The 26,576-nt window shown below is 38.7% G+C and overlaps 1 protein-coding gene across 16 annotated transcripts in view; it reads left to right on the forward strand.

The window, feature by feature from the left end:
• MTMR3 (myotubularin related protein 3) overlaps positions 1-26,576 on the forward strand; it is an 85,642-nt gene that overhangs the window by 36,731 nt on the left and 22,335 nt on the right. For all 16 annotated transcript variants that reach the window (XM_074844604.1, XM_074844616.1, XM_074844617.1 and 13 more), the window contains 9 exons: positions 610-690; positions 1,082-1,171; positions 2,388-2,504; positions 9,782-9,864; positions 12,246-12,412; positions 16,200-16,296; positions 17,804-17,917; positions 24,450-24,655; positions 24,874-25,005. In XM_074844604.1, the coding sequence (XP_074700705.1) occupies positions 688-690; positions 1,082-1,171; positions 2,388-2,504; positions 9,782-9,864; positions 12,246-12,412; positions 16,200-16,296; positions 17,804-17,917; positions 24,450-24,655; positions 24,874-25,005 (1,009 nt within the window). In that variant the 5' untranslated portion in view covers positions 610-687. The remainder of the gene's footprint in view (positions 1-609; positions 691-1,081; positions 1,172-2,387; positions 2,505-9,781; positions 9,865-12,245; positions 12,413-16,199; positions 16,297-17,803; positions 17,918-24,449; positions 24,656-24,873; positions 25,006-26,576) is intronic.

Raw genomic sequence — 26,576 nt, forward strand, 5'->3', positions numbered from 1 at the left:
AGATGATAAAAGATCAGGGGATTGTTCGATAGTGGGGAGAGCAGGTTGCTAGTGTATAGTGATCTGGAGCTCTTGAAAAGGTTGGTGCAGCAAATATTTTGATACATTCATGGATGTAGAAGATGAGTCATAACTGTAAAATGAGGAATTTTATCCGTACATGAATTCTAATTCATATGCAGTAGTTGAAACAAGATTACTCCAGGGGGATCCGACAACCTGTGTTACATAACGGGTCAGACTAAATGATCACAGCGGCTGCGTGGTGCTTAGTTGTTGGCTGGGGTTAAACCACGACAGTGATCTAGAAAGATGAACATGTTTTAATTTAAATTATATAAACATTGGTCTAATTGCTGCATTCAGATGGGTATTCTCCCAGCACTACATTCAAAGATGATTTTTCAGAATGAACAGAAGGAGCCAGACACATTTTGAAACAATTTTGTCTCTCAGGAGAGTTGGTTTATATGGATTTCATCTTTTCGTAATTACTGTTTGCTTGCAGTTTTCTAACAGCTGAATTCTCAGTCTTTGAAAGTTAATTTGTGTTTTTTTGCCAAAAGAAAATGAATTTAACTTCATCATTATACTTTTCTGGTTTTCTAGATTTTAATAGTAAGTGAAGAAGAGCCTCAAAGTATTTTGAGTAAAGACGAGGATTTCTCCTCCTATCCAGGGCCTGTCATGGTAAGCAAAAGGGGTTTGTAGGGTCTGTTACAGAGCAGAGTAGGCTAAAATCTGAAAAACAATAGAGAATTAATGTTTACATGGGGAGTTGTTGAATTTTAAGTGTAGTGCCAGGCTAGCTAATGCTTTCTTTCTAATACTATTACAAGTCGTCTTTTTTCTATGACTTTACTAATTGGGCTGCAGGAGGGAAACCAGTTTCTAATATTATATTTAGTTGTTTTGAGTGCTTGTCTTTGTAAGGTTAGTAACTTTAGTAAGTTACTGATACATGAATTCTCTAAGCACTTCATCCTGTTTGAGCTTTTCATTGGTCATTTATAGCTTGCTATGTGGTGAAGAAGGCAGCAAGTGACAGTGCTGAGGTTAACTGTAATGCTTTGTTTCTCAGGATGAAGAGACTCAGCACAGCCTTGAATGCATCCAGGCTAATCAGATTTTTCCCAGGAAGCAGCTAATCCGAGAGGATGAGAACCTTCAGGTAATCACCACACGGCTCCTTGCCAGTTAAGCTCACCATATCTCTAGTTGACCTATGTATTCTCTGGCCTCTCCCATAGAATTTTCACTGGCAACTGAGCACAGTAATAGGAGAAACACATTTTCTTTTTAAATACTCACATACTGTTGGTAGGACAGAGAACTTGTGCGTTATATTACAAGAGATTCCTTAGAGTGTCTGAAAAATATAGCCATTACTTGTGTAGTAATTTCAGGTGCTAGGTTTTATTCCATAGTTTAGAGCTCTTTGTTTTTTAAAAGAATAATACTAAGCTAGTTAAATACTACCATTACTTCTTGTTACTGAGAAGCCAAAAGTCTTATGTTGCACAAAATAGATATTTTTTTGTTTCATAATTTTCCAAAGCTCCTTTTGCAGTCAGTTTAGTTCAAATGATTTATCCATGTAGACACTCTTATATCAACTGAAAAGGTAGTTTGTTTCATTTTAATAGAAAATATTTTAATTGATTTAAGCTAAGTTGGTATAAAACCAGGTTATTTTCAAGTTGAGCATATACACTTTTCACCCAGCTCAGCTAAATTGGGCTTAAGTCACATTTTAATTAAACACTTGCAATTTCTACGTGTGATATAATACAACTGCAGGTTTTCTGACTCATAAAACAGCAGTATGTCGTCCATTTTCATATTTGCAGTGAGAAATATGAAGCAAAAAGTATGATTTGTCCAACTGACTTCATCTGTGTGGGATTTAAGTATCCAGTCTGAGCTGGTTAGCCTGAGCTTGCTTAGTGAATATTGGGGACCAACAGCATATAAGATTATTCATCTTACATGTTTTGCCTACTTTAGGATGATTTTAATAACATTATGGAAATGTCACTCTCCATTAAGTAAGGAATGAGAGCATAAACCAAGGGGTTGGTCAGACTGCTTGCCAAAATGTTGAGGATATTTTGCTCAGATTTTTCATTAAAATTCATTGTTTTCCCTGACCAAGCACTTACTACTCAGGAAAATTAAGAGAAAATGAGGAATAATTTTTTTAAAAAGGCTACAATTAACCTCTGAACCAACCTTACCCAAGACTTTCCTTCTCAGCAGTAATAGCTAGGCTGAATCCTCAGCAGTGTTTCATTTTGATTTTATGATATTGTGTGCTTGAGTGTATGCTTACCGGAGGTACGTATTTGGTAAATGGTTTCTGAAAGATTTTTATTCCCATTCTGAAGGTCCCATTCATTGAACTTCATGGTGAGAGTACGGAGTATGTAGGACGAGCAGAGGATGCCATCATTGCGCTATCTAATTACAGGCTTCACATCAAATTCAAGGAGTCTGTTGTGAATGTAAGTGTTATTCATGCTACTATGGTAATACAGGTATTCTGAACGCAATCCAAATAAGAGAATTTAGGATAAGAGTACGGTGATCCTGCCTTTTTAAGGTTAGTGGTAATGAAAAATTTCTTTATGATGTCAAAATCCCATTTTTCAGGGAGAACAGATATGTATTTAGGTATCAAAAGATGACTCAGCACCTCTGAAAATCAGGCTTCATAAGGAAACTTCACATCACTCAACTTTACGTTCTTTTTACAGCTGGTTATGTCAGCCATGTTTTCTCCCTAATGTCTATATATACTCAGTAGAGAAACAAAAGGTCTTCCAAAGAGCTGTTTGGAGCACCTAAGCTGGATTCGTGCCTTGCTTGGAGCTTCAAAAGGTGGAAGTAGGTCCAGCTACTGAAGTTACATGCCTGAAGTTGGATATTGTGAGTTGGATATTGACGTAAGAGATCTGTGAATTGGACCTCATCTTCAGATGCCTGCCATTTCTTTCAAGAGCTTTACTCTTATGTATGCAGTCTTAAAAATTGTTATGTATCCAGCTACTCAAGATTGTAGACATAAATGGACATTTTATAGTCCTTTGCAGTAGTATAATGCTGATGTATACTAGTCTTGCTAGTTGTAATACCATGTGTGAACTATATAGAATTTGATAGGACATTATACATGGCACAGAAGTACTTTTGTGGATATCTGTAATAAACCCAGTAAAATAAAATCCAAAGAATCAAAGCTTCCACCCCCCTGATGATGGGCTTTTTACTAGTCTCCTTATGTCAAGACAAGTCCTGACCTAGTTCACAACTGCCACATGTCAGTCACAAATCCTGAACTATGCAGTGGTGAGTTAAGTGTAAAACACCAAGACTGCATGTTACTCCAAAGCTGAGAAAAGCAAGGGAAACAAAATACAAGAATTGGCAAGAGTCCAACACATACATGACTGAGACACAAGTGACACAGTGGTTGGGAACATCAGTGAGATCTCCTGTGCACCTAACCAATTTAATTTTTGATGCCATGTCGATCTTAAATTCAAATTGTTTTTTGATTGTTTTGTGTCAGAACCGAATTATTAACTCTCTAAAAATGTTGTGTACTAACTGAAACTCAATCTTTACTGGTTTATGTTGTCTCTAATCATATAGTTATGTTATCTCCAGACTTTGAAATGTGCCTGTGTCATAGTTATTAATCACTTCAAGTGCTGTTTTAGTTCATGAATTATCTATGTAGTAGGCTGAATAGGCATGTCTGCTAGGCTGGTGAACATCTGTGTACAGCATTAAAGTGCTGAAGTTCATGATGATGTGGTGTTTTTCAGCAAATAAAGGTATTATTTCTGAACATGGCAATTATTCAGAATTATGGCAAAAAATTTAACTGGAAATTTAAGGGCTATTGTCTTCCACTGCTGACCCTACAAAGGAGATGATAGAAGTATGTGCAGATGCAGAGGTAGCATAACTTTACTTTTCACTTCTCTGACTCCGTAGTCAATCCTGAAGTACAACTGGAGGCCTACAAGTTAAGCGGTAGGTGCCACCACACATCGGAATGGTGGCCAGGGGTCAGCTAGGTGCTGGGATGCCTCGAGTGCAGTCCAGCCAGATGCATCTCTACATGCTGCTGGCAACAGAGAAAGATGTGTTACGAGGCATGTGTTTTATAGGATTCCTTTGCTGCTTTGTGATACAAACATGAATTCTGGGGCTGGGTTCTGCCAAGGGGCCTGCTACAATAAATCTATATATTCTATTACTTACTGTTAGATTTTTTCTTAATTCAGATCTGAATGTTGTATGAAATTGACACTAGAATTGACAAAACAAAGGACTGAATATTTAAAAACAACTTGCTGAGACATGAGAAACAAGAGTAGCCCTAGAAATCGAGAGTTTGTTCTGAGGAATAAATGAGAGTTACTTTATTAGAGAAGCCACTAATGCATGTACTGCACTTACTGTCATATCTGTCCTTAGGATAATTGGGGGTATTAATTTTTAAGAATTTTCAGTTTAATATTGTTGAGCAGTAACAAGAATTGATGTTTTCTTAAATAATATTCTTTGTTTGTGTTCAGGAAACAGTCCATAAAAGTTTTGTCAGTATTACCAAGTTAATTTTGCTTCCCTGATTTCATATCCAGTATTCTGCCCTCTCGGTCTGTCTGATGTCTCCAAGGTTGTTAGTCCTGCTTCATATGCCATCATTAACCAGAAAGATTCAATTAGATAGTGTATGAGGAAGAGCAGAATATAGATTACTAGTAACATAGTCTGAACTGTATTGGAATCCAAGGCAGACAGGATTTGGAGTCTCTTTAAGGATAGAACATAGTTGCAATAATTAGGAACCATATTTAAAATGTTAAATTTTGGAGTAATAATCACTTTGGTTATCGTTGATCAAAATTATTGATCAGATGGTGATTTTTCTAAATTAAGTCTTCACCGAGTAATTTTTGATTGAGTTCATCTTGATTCTTTCCTACTGTTTTTATATAGCTAGAGCTGTTCAGAAAACACCTGTAAGAAGACCTTTGTAGAAATGTATGTTTACTAATGTTAGGAGTTGGGTTTTTATTATTTTGAATGATTTTCATAAGAATCACTATCCTAAGTCCAGCCACACTAATGACCTTGTCACCTCAGCGGAGAGAAGTGCTTTTGTGTAAGAAAGAGGATTCTTAGCAAATACCTGTATTACAGTACTTGCAAAACAAATTGATTCCCTGTGTCTGAATGTGCAGCTGTTCTGTGTAGGCATCTCCTCTTGAAGTAGGTGGGATATTCTCATGGTAGAAATGGTCCTCCAGAGAAAGCAGGATGCATGTCAACTACTTGCCCCTTAGTAAAGGCAACTGCATGAAGGAAATGGAACCCAGTTCAAAATGGATTCCTGGTCTTTGGTTTTTTACCTCACTGTTCTCTTTTTGTTTACAATTCAATAGACTGGCTGTCAAAATGATGCTTGTGAAACCTCAGTAAGTAGCACAATGCTGCTGGATCACTTGCTGCACCTGTGCTTGAAAATAAATACATTTTAAAGTTGCTAATGCTCACATTGCAACACTGCAGAAAACGGCTGTATGCGTAAATCTTTTCCATGGATAATTTCCTAGATCACAGTAGTAACAGGAACATGGTGTTTTAAATGCAAAAACAAAAGATCCAGTAGACCATGCATAAATTGAAGGGATTATGACATTCAAAAGTGTTGACTTACATTTATCCATGGGATAAAAACGCAGACTCAACAGTGATCTCTGGGCACATGGGAAGTTTGGTTCCCAGGCTGATCACTATTGATTGTCTTTCCTTAAGAAAAATCAAACTTTGCAGCTGGTGTTTCTGTCTAAACACTTTTCTCCCTGTAACCTCATTGCATTTATGAGAGAATGAACATTTTAGTGTAGTTTATGAAACCATGGGCTTGTATGTAGCCTCTTTCACATAGTAGATTTTGGACACAGTAAAAAAAAAAGTCACACTGGCAAGCTGAGGGAGACTTTCAGTCTTGGTGATTAGGTGAGTTTTAGTATGAGCTTTCCCTTGTTTGGCCTCTAATGGCAAAGTGGTTGGTTTGGTAATTTCCTTACATATGCAGCACAGCTGTGCTTCGTCTGTGCTGAACAGTAGCTTAGTCCTTGTTTCATTCTCGGCTCCTGATGCTCAAGTTGTTCACATTGCCTGCATGTTAATTGTGAAAGCAGAAGGGGGACTAAATGATTGCCTTCAAGACAAAACCTAAGTGTAGTTGTAATTAAAAGCAAAATTTGCCTCAGGTACTCCTTGTAGGTTATATGAATAGATCACACCTGGAGGGATGTGACTCCCTCCACTTGGGAGAGTCCTTGAAGACCTTCTGAGCTGACCTTGCATCCTCAGTTCCTCCACGTGTCCTATTATACCATGCTTCAGGACGTACAGCACGTAGCCTTGGCCTTGTGCTGTTTAAAGTAACCAGTCTGTAACATAACCCTGACATTATTTCAGACTCAGAACTGGGAAAACAAGAAGAAAGTACTAATTACAGCTCATGGCCCCTGGGTGCCACATGGTATCCTGGAGAGAGTCAGGCCAAGTGGTACACGGGGTAGAGTGTATAGCATAGTCCCTCGTGAAAGGGCTGGCTTAGAGCAGCCTGGCCATGGTCCACTGCATACTGCTTGGCTTTGTGGTCAAGGGTTGAGCCATGGGTGGGTTGTTTCAGCAGCATAAACACAACTTGTGCTTTTTCTAATTACAGAGGTATATTTCTCTAAATATATCTTGTACTGCTGTTAGATAACAGACAGTTCCAGTAATTAAAATAATAATAAAAAATGTTCAAAAGGAAAAAGTTTGTGTTGTAGAATGTTGCTATTGTTTAAAATGAGATAAATTTAAAGAAGAGACAATTAAGAGACAGATTCTGCAAGAGCACGATGCTCTAGTACTCTCTATAATGCGATATGATTGGCCTTGGATAACAATGCATGTTTATTCTTATAAAAGCAAAAATTACTGCTTCTCCACTGCTTTACTGCGATAGCCATTATTACATGGTGAAGTGCCTGCAAATGGAATTGATGGCTCTTTCAAGAATAAGCTAACTGCACTGGGTGTCTGACTTGCTGCATGCATCAGCCTGAAAAACATAATGAAAATGGAAGGTTATCAGTGGGAAATAATGGGGAATGAAGGCAGATAATTTTATAGAATTTTACTGGGAGAAGAATAATGGGCAGGAAGGAGATTGAAAACTGAAGAGGATCAGAGGACAGATTTTTATGACCGGAAAAGAAAGTTAAAAAGATTGATAGGAAGTTTGCCCTGAAGAAAAATGGGCAGATTCTAAGGAAATAGATGGTGAGCTGCAAGTAGACTGTCAAGAGAAAAAAGAGTGGTTGTTGAGCAGAGGGCAAATTGAAAGGTCATAGAACAAAGAGCGACTTTGAAAGAAGAAAATTAAAAACAATGCAGGAGTAGAAGAATACTTAGTATGTCATTAGAGTGCAGGCAGGAGGAACCAGAACCAGACTGCTAGGAGGAGGGAGCAAGGTGAAGAACTGCTTAAATGAAGATGGACATGGGAAAAATTGCAATAAAAGCGGGCTTGAAAAAAAAAAAGAATATTAACAGAAAAAGCTGCATTTGACTAAAAAAGCAAGTCTTCTAGAGTCTTAACTCTTTTAACTGGGGAAAGGTACCTTACTTTCCATGTTGGTGTCACCTGAGTCAGTGGTAGATTTAAATAATTCATTGGGTGTATGTGAGGCTGTCCAGTTGGGAAGAAAGAATGGAAGATTCTCCAGTCAGGTCCATTCCAGTCCCTTAATTTATTAGACAAAACTATCACAACAACTTACCTTGCAGGCTAGAGTCAAGTAGGAGAAGGCACGGAAGAAATTGGCAGTTAAAATAAAAACATTAACTTATAGCAACAGTACATCTGATCTTGTCTGTAATGCATTTAAATATCTGTTACGTTGGTATCTAAATACTCTCTGCAGTCAGGTTGAGCTTAAGGATGGCAAATAAAGAGGGGGCTTATCTTGCAGGAGGGAATCCTCATTTCATGTGCCCCTTCATGTTGCTAAGTTAGGTAATTTATATCAGACTATCGCAGATCTTAAAACAGTAATAATACTGAAAACATGGACCAAAATTCAAGTTCCAGCTTTATTTGAATATTCAAACTACTGGGCTGTCAAGTCTCCTTGTGCATGAATTTTCTGTTCTTTAATGGAACAAAGAATAACTTACCTGTACCAGCCTTGCTGATCATGGGAGATGAGAGTTAGTACTTTCTCCAGCTAAGGAGAGTCCAGCACTGTTCTTGGTTGTGGTCTGGCAGGGGCAAGGATAAAGTTTGAGTATTAAGACAATACCTGCCTGTTGTATTTTGGGGATTGTGAGCTCTGGGCAATGCTTTCGCATTCAGAAAAGGACTCTGGACTTTTGAGTTGGCAGGGAAACACGAGGTGTAGCTGGGAGCTGTGTGCCTGCCTTCCCAGGAGACACGGGAGTGTTGATCACTCCCCTGGGCGCAGCATTTACCACTAGCTTTCACTAGGCATCTTCATGCTCAAAGTAAGTTTTCTTGGGGTTCATATTTCTGAGACGCCTCTTGCCCTTGCCTGCTGTTTTTAGTTCCCTTTCCTTTTATCATGCCACTGAAATCAGGTACTTTTTAAGCTTTGTGGTGCCTGAGTAGAAGCTATCTTGATTCCTCAGCCCAGATCCTTGATTGGAGGTGACCTTCAAGGACTTGCCCAGAGTCATATGGAAAGGCACTGGCAGAGCAGGGTCTTACAGCCACATCTTGTAAGCCCCAAGGCAGAACTTAAACTGCTGGATCATACTCCTCTGATGGCAAAAGAAGGTAACAGAGCATTTGAATGTTTCTCTGATAGCCTTTGTATTGAAGGATCTCAATGGCAGAGGTTTTGTTGCCTTGTGTAATATTCAGTATAATCTAATAAACAATTCAAACAGTTTTACACTTTATGTTTATTACAGTAGCTAAAACTCTGTGTTTGGAATTTAGACATTTATGATGAGGTAGTTAAATATTAACTTTTATTCATTTAAGCTAATGACACAGATTTGCCTGTCTCAGGTAAAGGTCCAAAAATATGAATGAAAACTAATATTTTCATCTTGTGGTTTCTTCTTATCTTTAAAGGTGCTTACGTGTCCAAGCTTGTGCTAGTTACATGTGCCATAAAACATAAGTGCGTGTAACTACACCTTTCAAAATGAATGATTCAGCATTATTACTCTAAATATGGCTGCTTGGATCGTGAGTGTTGGTTTTTCCCTGAAGAGGAAATAGGGGATATTTCCATACAACAAGCACTTAGACTGCAGCAGTCTGTTAAGGGGGATCTTGCTTAGTGGTTCATTTTTGACACCAACAGCTAAAATGATATTCCCAAGATCCCTAAATTTTGGACCTACGAGAGAGAAAAATGCTTCCATGAGAGGGGAGCTTGTGCATTTCTGCTGCTTTTGCTGCCTTCACATTTGTCACTAGTGCTGCAGTCTTCTCGGCTGTTTTCATGTGATCCCTTAAGGTTTTTGGGCTATACAGTAGTGGAGCTGAAACTACTTGATACGTGGTGCTGTACTTCAGAGCTGTTGAAGGAGCTATACTTACTTTTTCTTTGTTTTTATCTCCGTCTTTTCACATTCCATGTAGTCCTATAATAAACCCTTGTGAGATATGCAAAGAAATTACGGTGTTAGTACTGTCTGAAATGAAATTATATAATCTTTTTAATTGCAGGTTCCATTGCAGCTTATAGAAAGTGTTGAGTGCCGTGATATATTTCAACTTCATTTGACTTGCAAAGACTGCAAGGTTATAAGGTATGAATAGGCTGAATGTTGAATGGGGGGTAACTTTGCTTTCCATATGCTGTGGACAGCTGTAACGTTTTAAGGAAATGGTTTTTCTTCCTTAGTGGACTTGCTTTCCCTCAAAGATTTTCTTTTGTCTGATTTCATGTGTGATAGCTGGGCATTTTTGTAAAGAGGATGGGAGCAAGAGGGTCTGCATTCTCGCTTGCTGTGATACAGTGTAGCAGCAAACCTTGGCCTCAGCCTAAGTGGCTAATCTTGATCTTATTCTGAAATTAATTTTATTCTCACTGAGTTTTCCCTGCCTTACAATCAGTTATAATGTATTGCTTTAATTAGTTACAAGATGCAGAACTAGATAAAACCACTGAAACGCATACTTCTTGGAAGAGTGTTTAATCAAGATTTGGGGTTTGGAGGGTTAAGGTTCATCTGCACAAGATGGGTTTGTGCAGTTCAGTGTGAAACCTTCAGTCTGGGGTAGCATCAGCCACCCTGCATTTTTAAGAGCTATGAGGGTACACTTGCTGTCCTTAAGACATAGTAGCCTTTTGGAAAAGAAGGGTAAAGCCGGGTCTGCAACCCACTCTATAACCCAGTGAAGTAGAGAGCGTCATGTAGAAGGGAGCACTTATTTATGTCTGTCCTTCAGCAGACTTCAGAGTCTGCCCCAGGAGTCTCTGAGCTGCTGAGCCTGAGCTACAGCTATTTCCTACTTTTCTGCTGCAGAAATGAATTTTGATCTATAAACTTTAATTAACAAGAAAGGAACATTTCTTTTTGATTAAATGTTTGCTGGCAGTACCTTTTGTATAATGAAATGAGCCCCAGTCATATCTAAGCACTCAGAATGTTTAACAGGCCAGCTGCTTCCTGAAATGCTGTATTTTGATGAGGACTGATTTTACTTTAGAGGTAATATTTAGTTTAATTTGAATTAAATATTTAACTTCCTCTTAACTTGTAGCTCTTGACATTTAAAAAAGTCACCCTTCCTCTCTACATTAATTTGTTATTTGTCTTCAATTGTAGAATGAATACAAATTATTTGTATTTATGCCCTTCTTTATGAATTGCCCTTCAGAATTGCATCTCTGAGAATCAGTACTTGGTGACACTGGCAGCTGGAAGATCATGAAGTGTGGGGTTGAGATACTGGATTTAGAACATGTTCATGTTCTTTTTCATGAACAAGGTAGTTCATGAAATGTGTGTTTTGAATAATAGGGCCCAAGTGAAGATAGTGCTTGTTATTTGCAACACTAACTTTAAAAGAATTTAGAAAGAAAATGGGATCTTGTCTGACTCTGGATATTTAATAGAGAATTATCTCATCTAAGCTGGTAGTCTCGGCTTGCTTTATAGTCAGTGATGGGAAATAAAGACCTCCAGGCTGCAGTTCCTCACAGCTATTTAGACACGTTTCGTGAGTCGAACATGTCTTTTTCCTTCCACTGACTGACTTGAAGATATTTGCAGGTAAGGGTAATAAATCCTGCCCTTAGAGAATACAGATGCTGTCATTAACTATGAATGCAGTAGAACACAGACCGGGCTGAATGTAAATACTTGGTGAATATTTTATAATGATAAAATCTTGAAGAAATCTGTCAGAGCAAAATAAATCACCGATCTTTCTTCCATCCTTTTATCCTAAAGGGTCCAGGAATCCTCTTTGAAAAGACAAGCTAATGTAACTTTAATACACTGCTCTGAAGATTAGTTTCTCCTGTGCAAGGAATGTTCTCACTAGCTGTTGTTGTTAGTCTGTAATGTTAGGCAAAGCTCACTTTCAAAAACATTGTGCTTCCCACCAAGGCCAGAAGGAGAATCTTAACATGTGAGATAGGGGAATAATGTAAGATTTCAGATACTGGAGTTTGTCCTCATTATTCTCAAATGAAGTATATTAATCAAATAGATATTTCTCCTGTGTCTGATGAAAAATGTGTTCTTGTTTACGGGAATACGATGCATAGATTATAATGTATGTGATGGTTTTGTGAGTTTCCATGTGAGACCACCAGTCAGCAAGTCCCTGGAACACATTCCTGTATTTGATTGTGTGAAACTTGCAGACCAAACTCGGTGATGCTGTCCTTGGTTTTTATAATGAATGTATGCATAAATGGCTTCATCATTCATGACTAGTAGGGCACGCTGCTGGTTTATTCACAGTCACAGAACATTGCTTCCGAAGTGTGTATTTCTTTACTAATATCCAAAGGTTTCATTTTTACTATCCATTAGAACGTACATGGAAGCACAACTAAGTTATCACTAAGATGTTCTCACTTTTTGCTTCCACAGATGTTTTCATAGCCTGTCAGATCTTATAGTCTGGCATCTTTTACTGAAAGTTAATCAGTAAATGTTTGTTTCTGGGACAGGTGTCAGTTTTCTACTTTTGAGCAGTGTCAAGATTGGCTTAAGCGACTGAACAATGCCATCCGCCCTCCTTCGAAGATAGAAGACCTTTTCTCATTTGCCTATCACGCTTGGTGTATGGAGGTATATGCTAGTGAAAAGGAACAGCACGGGGATTTGTGTCGGCCAGGTACGTGCAGACACTTCGGGGATCATCACAAATGCATTGACTGGTAACTGCTGAAATCCAGAACTTAGAAAAAAAAGTTACAAACAAATTCAGTCTGTGCTGTTGTAAACTGAACCTGGAATATTCCAGTATGGAAATATTTTTTGTACATAAGTTCTTGCACTTCTTCACTAGCTGGTGAATATACCTTATGTGGTAATTTACACCTTCACTTACAGCAAAGTGTCCTTTAATGTCTTGCATGTCTGCCGCACTGAGTTTTGTTCTGGCTGAACCAAGGAGCTACTTTGGGGTCAATATGCAAAGCAGTACCTGAACATCCTGAGGAAATTACTGTGGTGGATTTAGTTTAATCAGTCATGTATGATACTAATAATGATTTGTTCACTGTGGCAGCAACTTTCAATCTAAAACGTTTCGTAATGATTGTGCCCACGTTTCTGTAATTGCCTAGAGCAGTGGTCTTCAACATGGATGTTGAAGAGCAGGAGGTGAAGGAGAAGGAAGTCCCTGAGCTGCTCCTGAGGTTCATTCACAGCTGCAAGACAACGACCTATTTTAGTGAAATACCACCCTTGCTGGAAAGTTTTAGAAGCCCACAAGTAAATGAAAGCCAAAAATTGGGATGCTGGTGTTTATAGCACTTGTTTGAATATAAGGACATCTGAGTTCCAGGCCCTCTCCACTCACATTTCACTCATGACTCACCTTGCTGGGAAAAGTGTCCCAGTTACGAGGTTGAGGAATGTTAGTGTGATTCTGTCCTTATTACTGAAGCTGGTCTGGGGCTGACCAAAGACTATAATCTCTTTGGTGCCTCAGGAGGAGCAGTCAACAGGTAGTGTGCAAGTAGGAGGAGGTGCTCTGTGTTTCTGGTTCCTGTTGCTGTACTTATGTTAGTAGTTACTGAAAAAAGGCAAACAAATCCTCAGAGCAGAATGTGAAACCCAGGTCTTTTCCCTCCTATTTAAATTCAGGAGCTGGAAGGTAGCAGACATGTAGGTGGATTGCGAAGTCTCCTTCTAGTCCTTTTCCTCACTGAAACAGATGAGCTTCACCCTAACACGAGGTTAGGATGAGAAGCAGCATTTAACTTTTAATTAACTTCTAGCAATCAATTTTTTTCCTTGTAGGTGTGCCTATCAACTTTTTTTTAACGTAGTAACTTTTTCTTCCCTGTAGCTTGCTTTTTTCTGGTGGTAGGCATTCTCCTTTTAAGAGTTGAATTCTAGTTGAAATAAATCTATGGGAATGTAATTATGTAATTGAAGAAGTGAGTCCGAAGACATAATTTATTTTTTTACATCCAAGGAGCCCAATATTTGGTCGATACAGACCAAAATACTAAATTGCTTCAAAATCTACCTAAGTATCAACTTCTAGGGAAAAACTGTAAATTGTTATCAGCATATTTAATGGGAGATATGAACTGAGGCTCACAAGATCAGCTTTTATAGTCAGAAGGCACAAGTCCACAGAATGTATGGCTTGCTTTTTCTCTGCTTTTCAGAGTTGATAGGGATGCTTCGAAAATATTTTCCATCTTGGCTCAAAACGCCTCTTAAAATATCAGTGTTTCATGAGGAACAGACAAAATGTTAGCAAGGCTAGGGTTTAATTTCTCAGAGGAAAATGTATGATTTCATGACATGCACAGTAGCTAAAAAATTAAGAGGGAGAAATCAAACAGAATATTTCATTTTCATATAGTTCTATGTGTTTTTCTTAAAACCCACTAGCAGTCTGCAGCATTGATGACTGGGAATAGTTCCAGTATTCTCATTTGCTATCCAGAAAAATCCTTAAGCATGTATCAGAGTTTTAATGGCCATTCCTCAAAGCACCTGATAATGAACCCCATCCTCACATGCTGCAAGAGCATGCTGCTGTTCCAATAAAAGGATTTTTTTTTAAAAAATAAAAAGTCACTGCTAAGGAAGAACATGACAGCGGTTGTTGTCTGGCTGGAATGTATTGTCCCAGTTTCACCTCTGCACTTGACAAAGGATCAAAGGGCTCCTCACAGAGCTGCCATCTCTCCAGCTTTTGTAAAACAGGGACTCGAGCAGCTGATCTATTTGAGTAGGTGGCTAGGAGATAATAAATTCAAGCTCATGCAGAGTTCATGGGAGAAGCGGGAAATTGTTGGCAAGCTCCAGTCTAATTGATCTGGTGATAGGGAAGGTAGAGCAGAACTACAGTGCCTGTGTAATACTGAGACTAGCCTTCTGCAGAAAATGCATGAGACAGGAGGCAGAACTATTTCTTTTTTATGGTACTGTTGTACCAGTGGCATAATGTAAGGGGAAGAAGTGATGAAGGTCACTCAGGTCCGTAGATTTTACCGCCATGTGCCTTCAAGAATGAATGTTCTCCATTTGCACACAGTGTCATTCTCACATTTTACCTTTCAAAAAGAGTAAGAAAAATAATCTCATTATGCAGATCTCTTGCACATTGTCCATGTTGTAAAGCATGTCTGGATTTGCAAAGTACCATTTTCGGTGTATGATCTGACCGGTAGGAATGAATAACATTACAGCTTTTCTTTCACAGTTAATTTAAGTCCTGTAGTTAGGCTGCTATCTTTATTCTTAATTTACCTATTTCTCTATATTTATGTCTCATTGTTCTGTAATATCACATAAAAAATTGTTTTAGACATGTACATTTACATCTTTGACATAAATATGTATCTACATATGTCTTGGGTATTGAAAAACTTTAGGAGTTTTCTGTAATATATAATGGAAAGATGTAATATTTAAAGCATTAATTTTTCAACAGGTTTTTTTTCCCCTGTTGGGTGATGCTCTGCCTCGTGATTTAATGATACAGTAATTTAAAGAGACAAGTAATGGACAGACTTTCAGAATCTTTTTATCTCGTGGTGCTCACATGCTTATTAAATTTATCACATTTTGCAGCTCTGAACCTGGAAATTTTGTACGTTATTCTCTGCTACATGTTGATTGAGTACCTTCTAATTCTCTAGACTTTCTGTCTATCAGAATAAATATTCTTTATTGCCGTTGTATATTTTTCAGTTGTATTTTGATACTTTTAAAAAAGCATTTAGGAAATAAATGGAGCTCATTCCAGTTCCTTTAATATATTAATCCAGGAATTTGTGAGGATCTTGTGACTGATATTCGTGCCAAACAATCATTTATGCATCTATCTTCATATCTCCACATGACTCGTGGAGGAATAATGTCCAATTTACAGATGGAAAACTGAGATGAAGGTTAAATTACAGGGCTTTCCTACAGTCATACAGGAAACCTGTGGCTGAAATTGCATACTAAATGGAGATCACCCAAGTTCCAGACCACATTCCATATATTACCCCTTCCAAGTATTGGTCAGTCCAGAGCTTCACCTTGTCTTTGATACAAAATTCTTCTGAACTTCAGAAAAGAGAAATTACTAGCGTTTTCCCACTAAGACTGCTGATGGATCTAAATTGCTTTTGCTGATGTACTTGGTTCCGGTCTGCAGCGTTATTCTTTCTTATACGAATTTACAGAAGCTGGTCATTTCAGAAAAAAAGTCCTTGATGGACTTTGACATTTCTGGAGACTTGACCACAGTACAAGCTGTGGTTCTCCCGATATGGATTTTCAGAATAGGATTCTGAAATGTAGATTGTGTTTTTGGACTATTCTTTTTTTTTTTTTCCCCAGTTTTTAATGAGTGCAGTGATGTTTTTCTCTAACTATTTTGAAAGGTAAGACTCTTACTACTGATTTTGCATTTATTTTCTCTCTCTGCTTTTGATACCCAGGAGAACATGTAACTTCAAGATTTAAAAATGAAGTGGAGCGGATGGGTTTTGATATGAACAATGCCTGGAGGATTTCCAACATCAATGAGAAGTACAAGTAAGTTATGTGGGCTGCTGATTCACAGCCAAATGACATCTCAAAACACCAATTTTGTTGTAGCAGATTACTGGAACTTTTTCCAAGTTCTACAGTCCCTAATAAGGGACAATTAGAATTATGATTTTTTTTGTTGTTTTATAGAAAAAAATGTGCCGTAAAGTTTAATATATTAGCTGTTACAATTTTTGTGGGCTTAGAAATACCAGATTTTGATGTGCTTGCTGGAGGGCTTCTTAGAGAATAAGCATTCTAATGGAAGAAATGAAAGCCTTAAGTGAGCAAAGAGTGGGGTTTGGCTGAACTTTTAAAAACCGTTTTTTTTATTGTGTCTTAATTCTTATGACAAAGACTTGTATTAAAAAAAAAAAAAGTTGGTTTGGAAGAGTTAAGCTTGTAGATCCTGAAAATAAGAGAAAACACCTCCTGTGGTCCTGAAAGCATAGACAGATGTCCTCTTCTCTAGCTGCTGGAGTGGAGGAAGGTGTTCCTCCATTCACGGTTGCTAGGACAGAGTGGACTGGCTGATCCCTAATCCAGTTCAGAGCAAAACCAGCAGTAACACTTTGTGATGAAACATGTTTCATTGCTCTTTCTTTGCAGGATAATGACTTGCAGATGGTGGTTGGTGTCACTGCAAGAAGAATAGCTGTCTCGGTCTTTAAAAATCTAGGGGGAAAAAATAGCTATCCCTTACATATTTAATACTGAAGAAAAAGGAAAAAAAACCTTACATGTCATATGGAAGCAGAATAACACAAACAACTCCTTTCCTTCTTGTGGCCAGCACTTGAGGAAAGAGCATTTTTTCAGGATGATTGATACATTTTTCTGAATGGAAGAGTCTTAGACACGTGTTCATGTCTGTCCTTGTGCAATAAATGCATCTCTTTAAGGGGATGGACTGGGGATGAAGTAGTTTATGATTCAGCAATGTATTGCAGTCACTACTGACTGCTTGCCCTGTTCTCATTGGCAGTCATGGCTTTATTAGTTAAGTAGTGGAGTAGGAGATGCATCTAGTAGAAGAAAGTTCCAGTTAGCCAGTCAGATATGATCCACTGCACTCAGATTCCTGCCTTCAGCAAGGGTTGATTAGCCAATGGACTTTTTCCACACTTACACAAGATTTATGTCCTGTATCCTGTAGCCAGGGTGGCTCTGCTTCTGTATTTTAGCATGGAGAGGTGTGGAATTTCTTTTCTGAGGTCCAGTTTATTTCAGCAGCTGGAGTTAAAAACCACCTACATGCGAATTTCCTGAGAAAACACCAGGTTGAATCTTCTAATTCTGAAATGCATGTATGCACCTTGATGTTCACAGTGCTTTTGTATACTCGAAGGAGGAGTTTATTAACATACAGTGAAACAGGAATTAACAAAATGGCAGTTTGCTGAGATGAACAGCTGTCAGGTTGCTTGTACTGCTTATTTGTGTGTATTGTCTGGGAAGCGTGTAACTGCTCTGTATCACTTACATTTAACCCTTTGCACTGCTTTTCTCACAGGCTCTGTGGTAGTTACCCCCAGGAAATCATAGTTCCTGCCTGGATCACGGATAAAGAGCTAGAGAGCGTGGCAAGCTTTCGGTCCTGGAAGCGCATCCCTGCTGTTGTGTACAGGTGAGGCTCTTGTAGGTGGAACAGCTTTCAGCAGGCTGTAAATGAAGTGTTCTAGCAAATAAAAGCTGAAGTAAGTTGTGACTGGGAAGCTTGGCTTGTAATGAAAGGTGTTCTGGGCCCCAGATGTCCCCTCACTGAACCTGACAGACTTCAGCAAAAGTGTTAAAGGTATTTGAAAAGAATATTTTTATAATATATTCAAAGTAAAGAGCAGCCTGGCTTGCATCTTGCTGTGTTTTTCCATGTATAACATGATGTGGAGGGATGCTGTGTGAAGGCCCAGGACCTGCTAGGGTAGAGTTGGAGAACTAGGCTGGGAAGAGGCAACAAAACAGTCTCCTCCGTGCTGTCCGGTGGAGTGGTACCCAAGCTGATCCACCCTGGGACCCTGGCTGGGGTGAGGTCCTGCTGTTCCACTCCAGAAGGATCCCAGAAGTGGTGTGGAGAACAGGACCTTGGAACAAAACACAAACCACCCTAAGGGTTTAGATATTGAACAAGGATGACAGGGAACCCCTCTCATGAGAAAACATTCAGACCTGCATTTAACTGACAGCAAAGTATGACCTGTTAGGCCTGATAGCTTGGGGTCTTTGTATTTGCTACTTTTGTATGTGTTGTTTTATACCTATTCAAAACTCCAAGAATGTGTGAGACAGCAGCACATGTTGGCCCTTGTCAAGCCATAAGTGAGGTAAGGCAGACTGACTACACATTCACATTCTGAGTGGGAATAATGCTTTGTCTCTTGTAATTCCAAACACATACTGTAGGAGCACTCAGCATTCGCATCTCTTGCAAGTCATTCCTAGGGTAGTCACCTCCGTTAAGATTGATTTTATTTTTTTTAATATGAAAATGAAAAAATGTAAGATGAAGACATCAAAACAGCAGAGGAAATGATAAATGGCATCTCTGGCTAGGTGCTCCTTGATTTTTCTCTAATTGTCATCTGGCTAACATTCAGACTGCAGTATAAACAAGGACAAATACCAAAATTATTTAAGGGAGATAAAAACTCAAATTAGAAAAGAATGTACATGCTAGCTCTCTAGATATTTTAGATAGTTTTAATCAGTCCATCTCTTCCTTAGATTGAGTCCAGCAATTCTTCATAACAAAATTGCTTTTCTGAGAGACTGGTTTTGGCAGTTCTTTACTAAGAAATATATTTCAGTGTCTGTTTGTGTTGGTTTTTTTTTCCCAAATATTCTGGAACCTGTCATTTAATACCTTGGCCATTTTCCTGGTGTAGTTATCCTCCCATAAATGTTTAAAATCTCTTCAAAAAATCAGATGACAAAGGGATTAAAAAGATAATGAATACTTGATAATTCCATTAAGGCTGCCTAGCCACCCATTACTTCTAAACAGACAGAAAGGAAAGCTGTTCTCTGAGTGGCAAGCTAAATTTAGAGAGCAGCAAATCTGACAAATTCGTACGGCCTGGGTCAGAGGAGCAAGTGTACAAGAGTTAAGAGTGGGCCACAAAACATTATTTACCTAGCTTAAGAGTTCTTGTTCTATGAAGGGAGAACAAATTAGCTGGTGGCAGCAGACCATTATCTTTAAATCCTCCTATCTTTTCTCCTTTTTATTCCAAATAATAAAGGGGTTAGCACAGTCTTTTTCTGAATGTTAAGGAATTGCTCCATCCTCTGTTCAGCTCTGTGAGGGGGGAAAAGTGCTTTCCAGCATATGCTAATTTTTTAAGACTTAAGGTATTTTATTATTATGGTCGTACATAAAAATGTGTATTTTATATATGTATAAAAGAGGGTGTAATTTATATGCGGTTTTGTGTTCAACTTTGAACACTGCATTTCAAGCCATTTTGTGCCTTGTATGCAGTTGTCACATAATTGGGGGACACCTCACCTGCAAGCACGCTTAACACAGGGAAGCATCCCTCCTCCTTTCATGGCTGTACAGGAGAAGCAAATCACTCCCTCTGCGTTCTTGGGTACAGCTTGCCTTCTGGGGACGTTATGGGGGAGTGATTTAAGTGTTCAAAAGACCTCATAGACCGAAATTGTTTAATCCCTGGCATTCAGTTCTCTGCGGTTCTCATGAGACTATGTATGTTAAATTACCACATAGTTTTTCATTTGTAATCTTAAAATCAGGGGGAGAAACATTCTTCTCTCTTTTGATTTCTCTTTTTCCTTATCTTGACATTTAGTAATAGATTTTTCAAGACATCCAGTTCATCATTCTGTACTCTAATAGAACTCACATCAGCTAGTGGTTGATGATCCGTGTGATTGGAAATCCACGTATAGTTTTCTCTCAGTATATGTTGCCATAAACCAGCTTTTTTTCTTATTTTTGGATAAGTAAGGGACAAAAGCTCATTCAGCATTTCTTACCTGTTGAAGGTGATTTTGGGACTGCTAGTTTCATTATTGATCACATTTTAAAAATCTGCTCTTTTTGCTTTACCTCAGGGGAAAAAAATGTGATAATGATTTTTTTAAAATTTGTCCAATAACTTGTCTCAGATACTGAACACTGGGACAGAGAGAGATGAGAGACACAGAAACTTGGCAACAAAAAACTCATTGTCTGTTGTTGTAAAGCATTCAAGAGCTATGACAGTATGAGCGGGCTGAATTCAGAGGCAAGCCTCAAAAATACTCAAGTTGAGATTGGACTGTCAGGAACATTGCTTCTATTTTATGATAAGATTTCTAGAAAAATCTCACACTCAGCTTCTGTGGTTTTTCTCTGTGATTACAATTTTTAAAAATCTAGGCATATATTTATGTAGATAATTTTTAAAAAAAAAAGTCTAGGCACATATTTACATAGATAAATCTGTCTTGTAACATGGTTTTTTGTAGCTTATCTGTTTTGGTCCCAGAATATCAGTGTTAGGGAGAAGCCTTTTTGGATTTTGTGGCCAGACGATAGAGAGGACTTCATACATTATATAAACAGCCTCTTAAACTCATGAGAACCTACTTGCAAAATATCTGTGTTGAAGGCGTCTTTTTGTCTTGCCCACTGCTGAAGGTTGGTTACCCGCACAGGCAGCATTTCTGCCAGCACAGGAAGCAAAGGTAAACAGAAAATTGCCACGTACCGTGCTTGCTAAATTATCTTTGTGAATTGCAGCAATGATTTTTTTCAGTTGCAAGTGCTAGTAGTTAAGTCGTGCTGGGGAGGGAGCTATTCAAACCTTCATTAGTCCTCCCTGTCTTTGCAGTTACAAGGACTTGGTGGATTTATTGTTGTACTCAAAAGGTTGCTTGAACACAAGGAAGATTAAGCATGTGCAGAGGTGTACCGTACATCACAGAGTTACACAGTGCTTTATAAAGGGCTTTAGAGTTATCTAATGGTGATTTACTATTTTGTTTCTGCAGGGAGGCTGCATGTTGCTTTGTCTCTAGAGGGTTAGGAAATTTTCAGTGGTGGGTTTGCTTAAATTTTTTTTTAATCTTTTTTTGGTTGCTGAGATCTGAGTGACACCATCTTATCCCCAGCTCTATCTCTAGGGACCTCAGAATCACACTTGAACTATTTGCTATTTTTCGTTCCCATGACCAGTTGGAATGAGTATGATTCCTCAGACCTCCAACATTACCGTAAATAGAATTGTTTGCTGATTTCTGCTGGTACATCTGAACATTGCATATTTGCGGAGGCTTAGGAGTGTTAGGGCTTCATAGATATCAATGAACTCAACTTTTGGCCTAATGATTCTTTATTATTTGAGGTATAAATGGGAGCCAGGAACCTGGAGGTGAAAATATAACTGTTTATGAAGCTATGAAAATGATTCTGCTGGCAGGTAGTAATGAAATCTGGGAGAACATACGGAAAAATAAATGAGCTTATCCAAGTGTTCAAAATAGATTTCTTATGTGTATAATGATGTTCTATTTTCTTTTGTTATTTGTGCAAGCATAGCAGGGAACTAGGTGGCCTTTCAGTGATTGGCACGTATTTTTTTCTGAACTAATTTGATATCAACAGAGCTGTTTCTGGAAGGCTATTCATTTCAGCAGAAATACATTTTCCTTTGCATGCAGTCGGCTGGCACCTGGTGTAAGTGCCGTGGCATTCGGATTGTGTTTCCTTTGGTTCAGTTAATGCAGTGTGTCAGTTGCTTCCTCTTGGTGAAGGAATTTTATATGAACCAGTTACAAAAGAGCTATGAAAAATACTTAAAATACCATATCACAACCTATTTTATAATTCCAAGTTTTGCAACGGGGAGCCTTAACCCGATGTAAGTGTTGCTTTTGAATGAGTAGCACGAGGCAGCCGCTGCCGCCTACTGCTGTGCCCTGCAGTGACACTGCAGAGGTGGTGCTGCTCAGCACCTGACGGGGCCTTGACAGCTCTGACAACAAATTATAAACCAGCTTGTCACACCTCCATAAACATTTGTTACAGTGGTAAGAGCAAAAAAAGTTAAGATTTATAGGTTTGGGCGGGCTTTCTTCCTGTTCAGGGCTGTCCAAGTTGAATTCTTAATTTGCTTAAAGATTCAGCTGACCCTCACCATTCTGTGTCTTATTAGAGAGAATTAAACAACTCTTGGTTGAAATGAAGCTGGGATGGCCAGTTTGTTTGCAGGAAGACTCTGAAATCCTTTGTTGCATCATAACATATAGGAACTGTAATTGGTGTGTGCCTTCTTTATAAATACAGGGTTCTGGTGGGTCTCCTGAGCAAGGGCAGCATCGCCTAGAACCGCCTTTGCATAAAGGGATGTGTATCTGATGGAGAACAGCACTGTGTGGATAAGTGGTAGGGTATTTCAGACGTGACATGAGGCAGGGAGTAAACTTTTCTGGGTGTCCCATTCCTCAGCATTGTTGACTTGCCATGTGGCCTGAGAGAAGTTGTGTCTCTCCTCTGCTTCGGCCACTCCACCTGCAGCTCCTCTTACTGACAGCTGGGCTTCTGCTTACTTACCTGCTGATGGCTGACCTCCTGCCGTGGCTGAGGTCCTCTAAATTCAGGGTACTGCTAGTGAAGGTCAAGGAGAGCATTGCTGATTCCAGATGTATACACTTCAGTGAATGAGGAATTACATTTCTGTTGGCAGCAGTGGGATGTACCAGCATGGAGGCAGTAAGTGAAATTACAATGATAATATGTTTCAGTACTCTTTCTTTATAGTAGATTATAGGGGAGAGTTTTAAAATCTTTTTTAGAGTATACTTGCAATGGTTGGATATGCTTTAATTATTTCAAACCAGTTCTTTATGTGTAGTACAAGAAGCTAGCTGAAATTTAAGAAAATGACTACTAATTCTTCAGACATTTAAAAAAGAAAATCTGATTGATTTTTTTTTTTTTTTAATGTCACTCCCCAGAAGATGGCTACGGTCAAGTTAGGTCATTCTTCAGTTATCTCCTTGACATATTTTTTTATTGATAGACTCATCTCTCTACTCCATTTGCCAGTCCTCTGAAGTTTTATCAGTATATAGAGTGCTTGCAATTTATATCATGTTTTAGAAGAAAAAAACTCTGTTAATAAACAATATATCCTTTTTTAGTGCTACTTAGCTGTCTGTAGCAAAATTTACTTGCTTGTGGACTTTGTTATTTACGCCTGGCACCCCACTGGTGCTTACATCTAAGAGCTGCTGTTGCTCTTCATCAGCTCCTTGGTGCTCTTCTGCTAGATGCGATCCGTGTTCGAGAGGCAGCAGGTGAAACACCACCCAGGGAGGTTCTGGAAGAGGGATGGAGAAGACCCCCACGTAGAGCTGAAAAGGGGATGCTAGAGCTACTCCTTTCCAACAGATGCTAATACCAAACTTCAGAATGAGTAGAACTGCAGATGTTTAGCATCCTTTTTGCTAGTGAAACAACACCTGCAATACACGGGCTTCTAGATACGGTTCTGCAGTGTTCAAGGGTCGCCTCCTGTGATTTCTAGGTGATGCCTAGAAATAGATACCATCGATGTACAAGAGTAAGGGTTTGGGTTACCATTAGACGTCATCGGACAAAAGGTGTGCCCCATTCTGCCAGTATTTCCTACCAAAATCGTAACATTCTTCAGATTTAATTAGTGGTATGTTTTGATTTTAAAAATCTCATCAAAAAATTAATCTGTGGTTTTACTCCTGTCTTCTAGCTTTAAGGTTAGCATGAGTTAAATTGAACTTTCCTATTTACACTGGTATTACAGCAGTAGACCTGACTAGCCAGCAGGTGTTGAATACCTCTTTAATGCCTCATCTGCTGTTCCAGAATGTTCCCCAGCTTTCACTGGCCAACAGGCAACAATATTGAGCAAGAAAATGCATTGTTTTCTCTTACTGACCTCAGCTTTGACTTCTACCTTTCAGTGACTGTGGGTCACAGTCAGCATTTTGAAGGGAAGCATGTGGAATACATTGCCACTGAACCACAGGTTGAAGATAACTGCTTAAAGGTAGAGAGATCCCCAATGGGAATTAAACTACTGGAGTGCACCATTTAATTTTTCATGCCCTCTGTGTTTTTCATCCCGATTCTTCAAGTCATGCACCGTTGTTCTTTTTATTCTTTTCTTTTTCAGGCACCAGAGCAATGGAGCAGTTATTTCCCGCTGTGGACAGCCTGAGGTCAGTTGGTGGGGCTGGAGGAATGCAGATGATGAACACCTTGTCCAGTCTGTCGCCAAAGCCTGTGCCTCAGATTCAAGGTCCAACAGTAACAAATTAATGAATGGAAATTGTTCCAGAGATTTCTCCAATGGAGGAGACCTCTCTGACGTGGAATTTGGTAAGTTTGTCACTGTTCTTTTTCTGTAAAGGGCAGAGCTTTATATAAAAGCTCTTATATGTACTGTAAGAGATCCAATCCTTCGTATTTAATCAGGCATTCTCCAATTTTTGTATGTGCAATGCGTATGCATTGTGGGGCCTGAATGAATCATTGGTGCAATCAGTGTCAGAAATATCCTTTTTAGTTACTCATCAGTTTCATATCCTCTTCCCCAGACTCCTCAATCTCTAATGCTTCAGGAGCAGAGAGTTTGGCAATACAGCCTCAGAAGCTTTTGATCTTAGACGCACGATCTTACGCAGCAGCTGTGGCAAATAGAGCCAAAGGAGGAGGCTGTGAGTGCCCAGGTAAGCAATGTTTCTTCTTAGTTTTCTATTAATCAAAAGGATTTGCTCAAATATAATTATACTGGTATACTTCAGTACTGCATATTTAACAGACTGCGTGGATGCAACTACTATTCATCTATATGAAAGTTCTGGATCACTACAGCTATCACACAGCCCTTCAAAAGGACAGGTTTAGCTGTTAATTAAGTCTGTTTCTCAGAGCATAAAACCAGCTGGTAACAGTGTTCAGTAAATGCTGAACTGTGTGGAATATGCTGATTAGCTTTCCCCTGCTGAGTCAAATATATAAACTAGAGTGAGACAAAGGTGTCCAGTGTGCTAAATGTCAAAAAAACTCCTGAACAAACTTGTAAAAATTCACTAACTGTAGAGGACAATAATATTCTAGAATGGTTCTGCACAGTACAACTTTTCAGCAATTTTTCTACAGCTGAAACATTTTTCAGCATTTGTATCATAACCCGAAGCATCTGAAATCCTGATTCATCTTGTATTTGTAATACACTTGCAATTATCGCTTTCTGTGTTCTTTGGCATTTGTAAATTGTTGGTATTATAAACAAGATGTTATTTTATGGTCACTATTGGATATGAATGCAGCCTGTTAAAATTCCATGGGTGGAGAGTCTAGAAAAAATACCAGACAGAAAAACTACAGATAAGATAACAAGACCATATATTCTTGTTCTGGTCTTTGCTGCAGTAGCTGCACTTTGGTATCTAGCCACCAGTAAGAAAAGATGAATTTTCCATTTAACACTTCAAAACTACTAAATAACTCATCATCAGAGAGTAAAATTTCAAAACAGAAAAGCTGAGTATACAGGAAGTTTAATTTTCTTCCTATATATTGGTTCTTGAATTCTTTGTAGAAAATTTCCGAGCAGCTTGTCACCTTCAATAAATTTGACCTGCATTTAAGTGCTTCCTTTTTGCTGATAAGTTTTCTTCAGATATTGCCAAGTTTGCATCATTCTCTCTATAAAAATATCTAATTTATGTTGTGCTTTATATATAACATAATTCAGTAAAAAGACAAAAAAATGTTTGAATTGTCTGATATTGCCAGTCACTTCTGACTGGAGGTGCATAGTCCAATCACTGACAGGATCTTCTGGTTTGGGCCAGAATTTGTTGGGCTGATAAACAGTTAAGAAATCAAATAATGTAAAACATGCTCTTTAAGAGGCTGCTGCATTTTCTTGTGCAAGCGCTCCATATCCCCTATTTTGAATCTTGATTAATTTTTTTTCCTCTTGTGGAAAAGGTCATTTGTCATTTTTGTACAGACAGAAGCATCAGGACGGAGGAAAACTAAATCTAGCAAAGACTATCGATTTTATTATTTTTCTGCATCTTCTTAGGTGCTGCCTCTGAGTAGCAGACCCGGTCTGTACAGAGGCTGCCTGCCCAGTAGAGCAGAGTTGCTTGAGTACATCCCATAGCAACGTCTGAAGGCAGGCTCAGCAATTCTATTGTCTGTTTTCCTGAGCTTTGAGTGTTTCTCACACGTGTGGTGCTTGTTCCTCATAATAGAAAAACTCAGAATGAAGCAACCTTTCAGCCTT

Source organism: Strix aluco, chromosome 18 (genome assembly GCF_031877795.1).
Source record: "Strix aluco isolate bStrAlu1 chromosome 18, bStrAlu1.hap1, whole genome shotgun sequence".
NCBI lineage: Eukaryota > Metazoa > Chordata > Aves > Strigiformes > Strigidae > Strix > Strix aluco.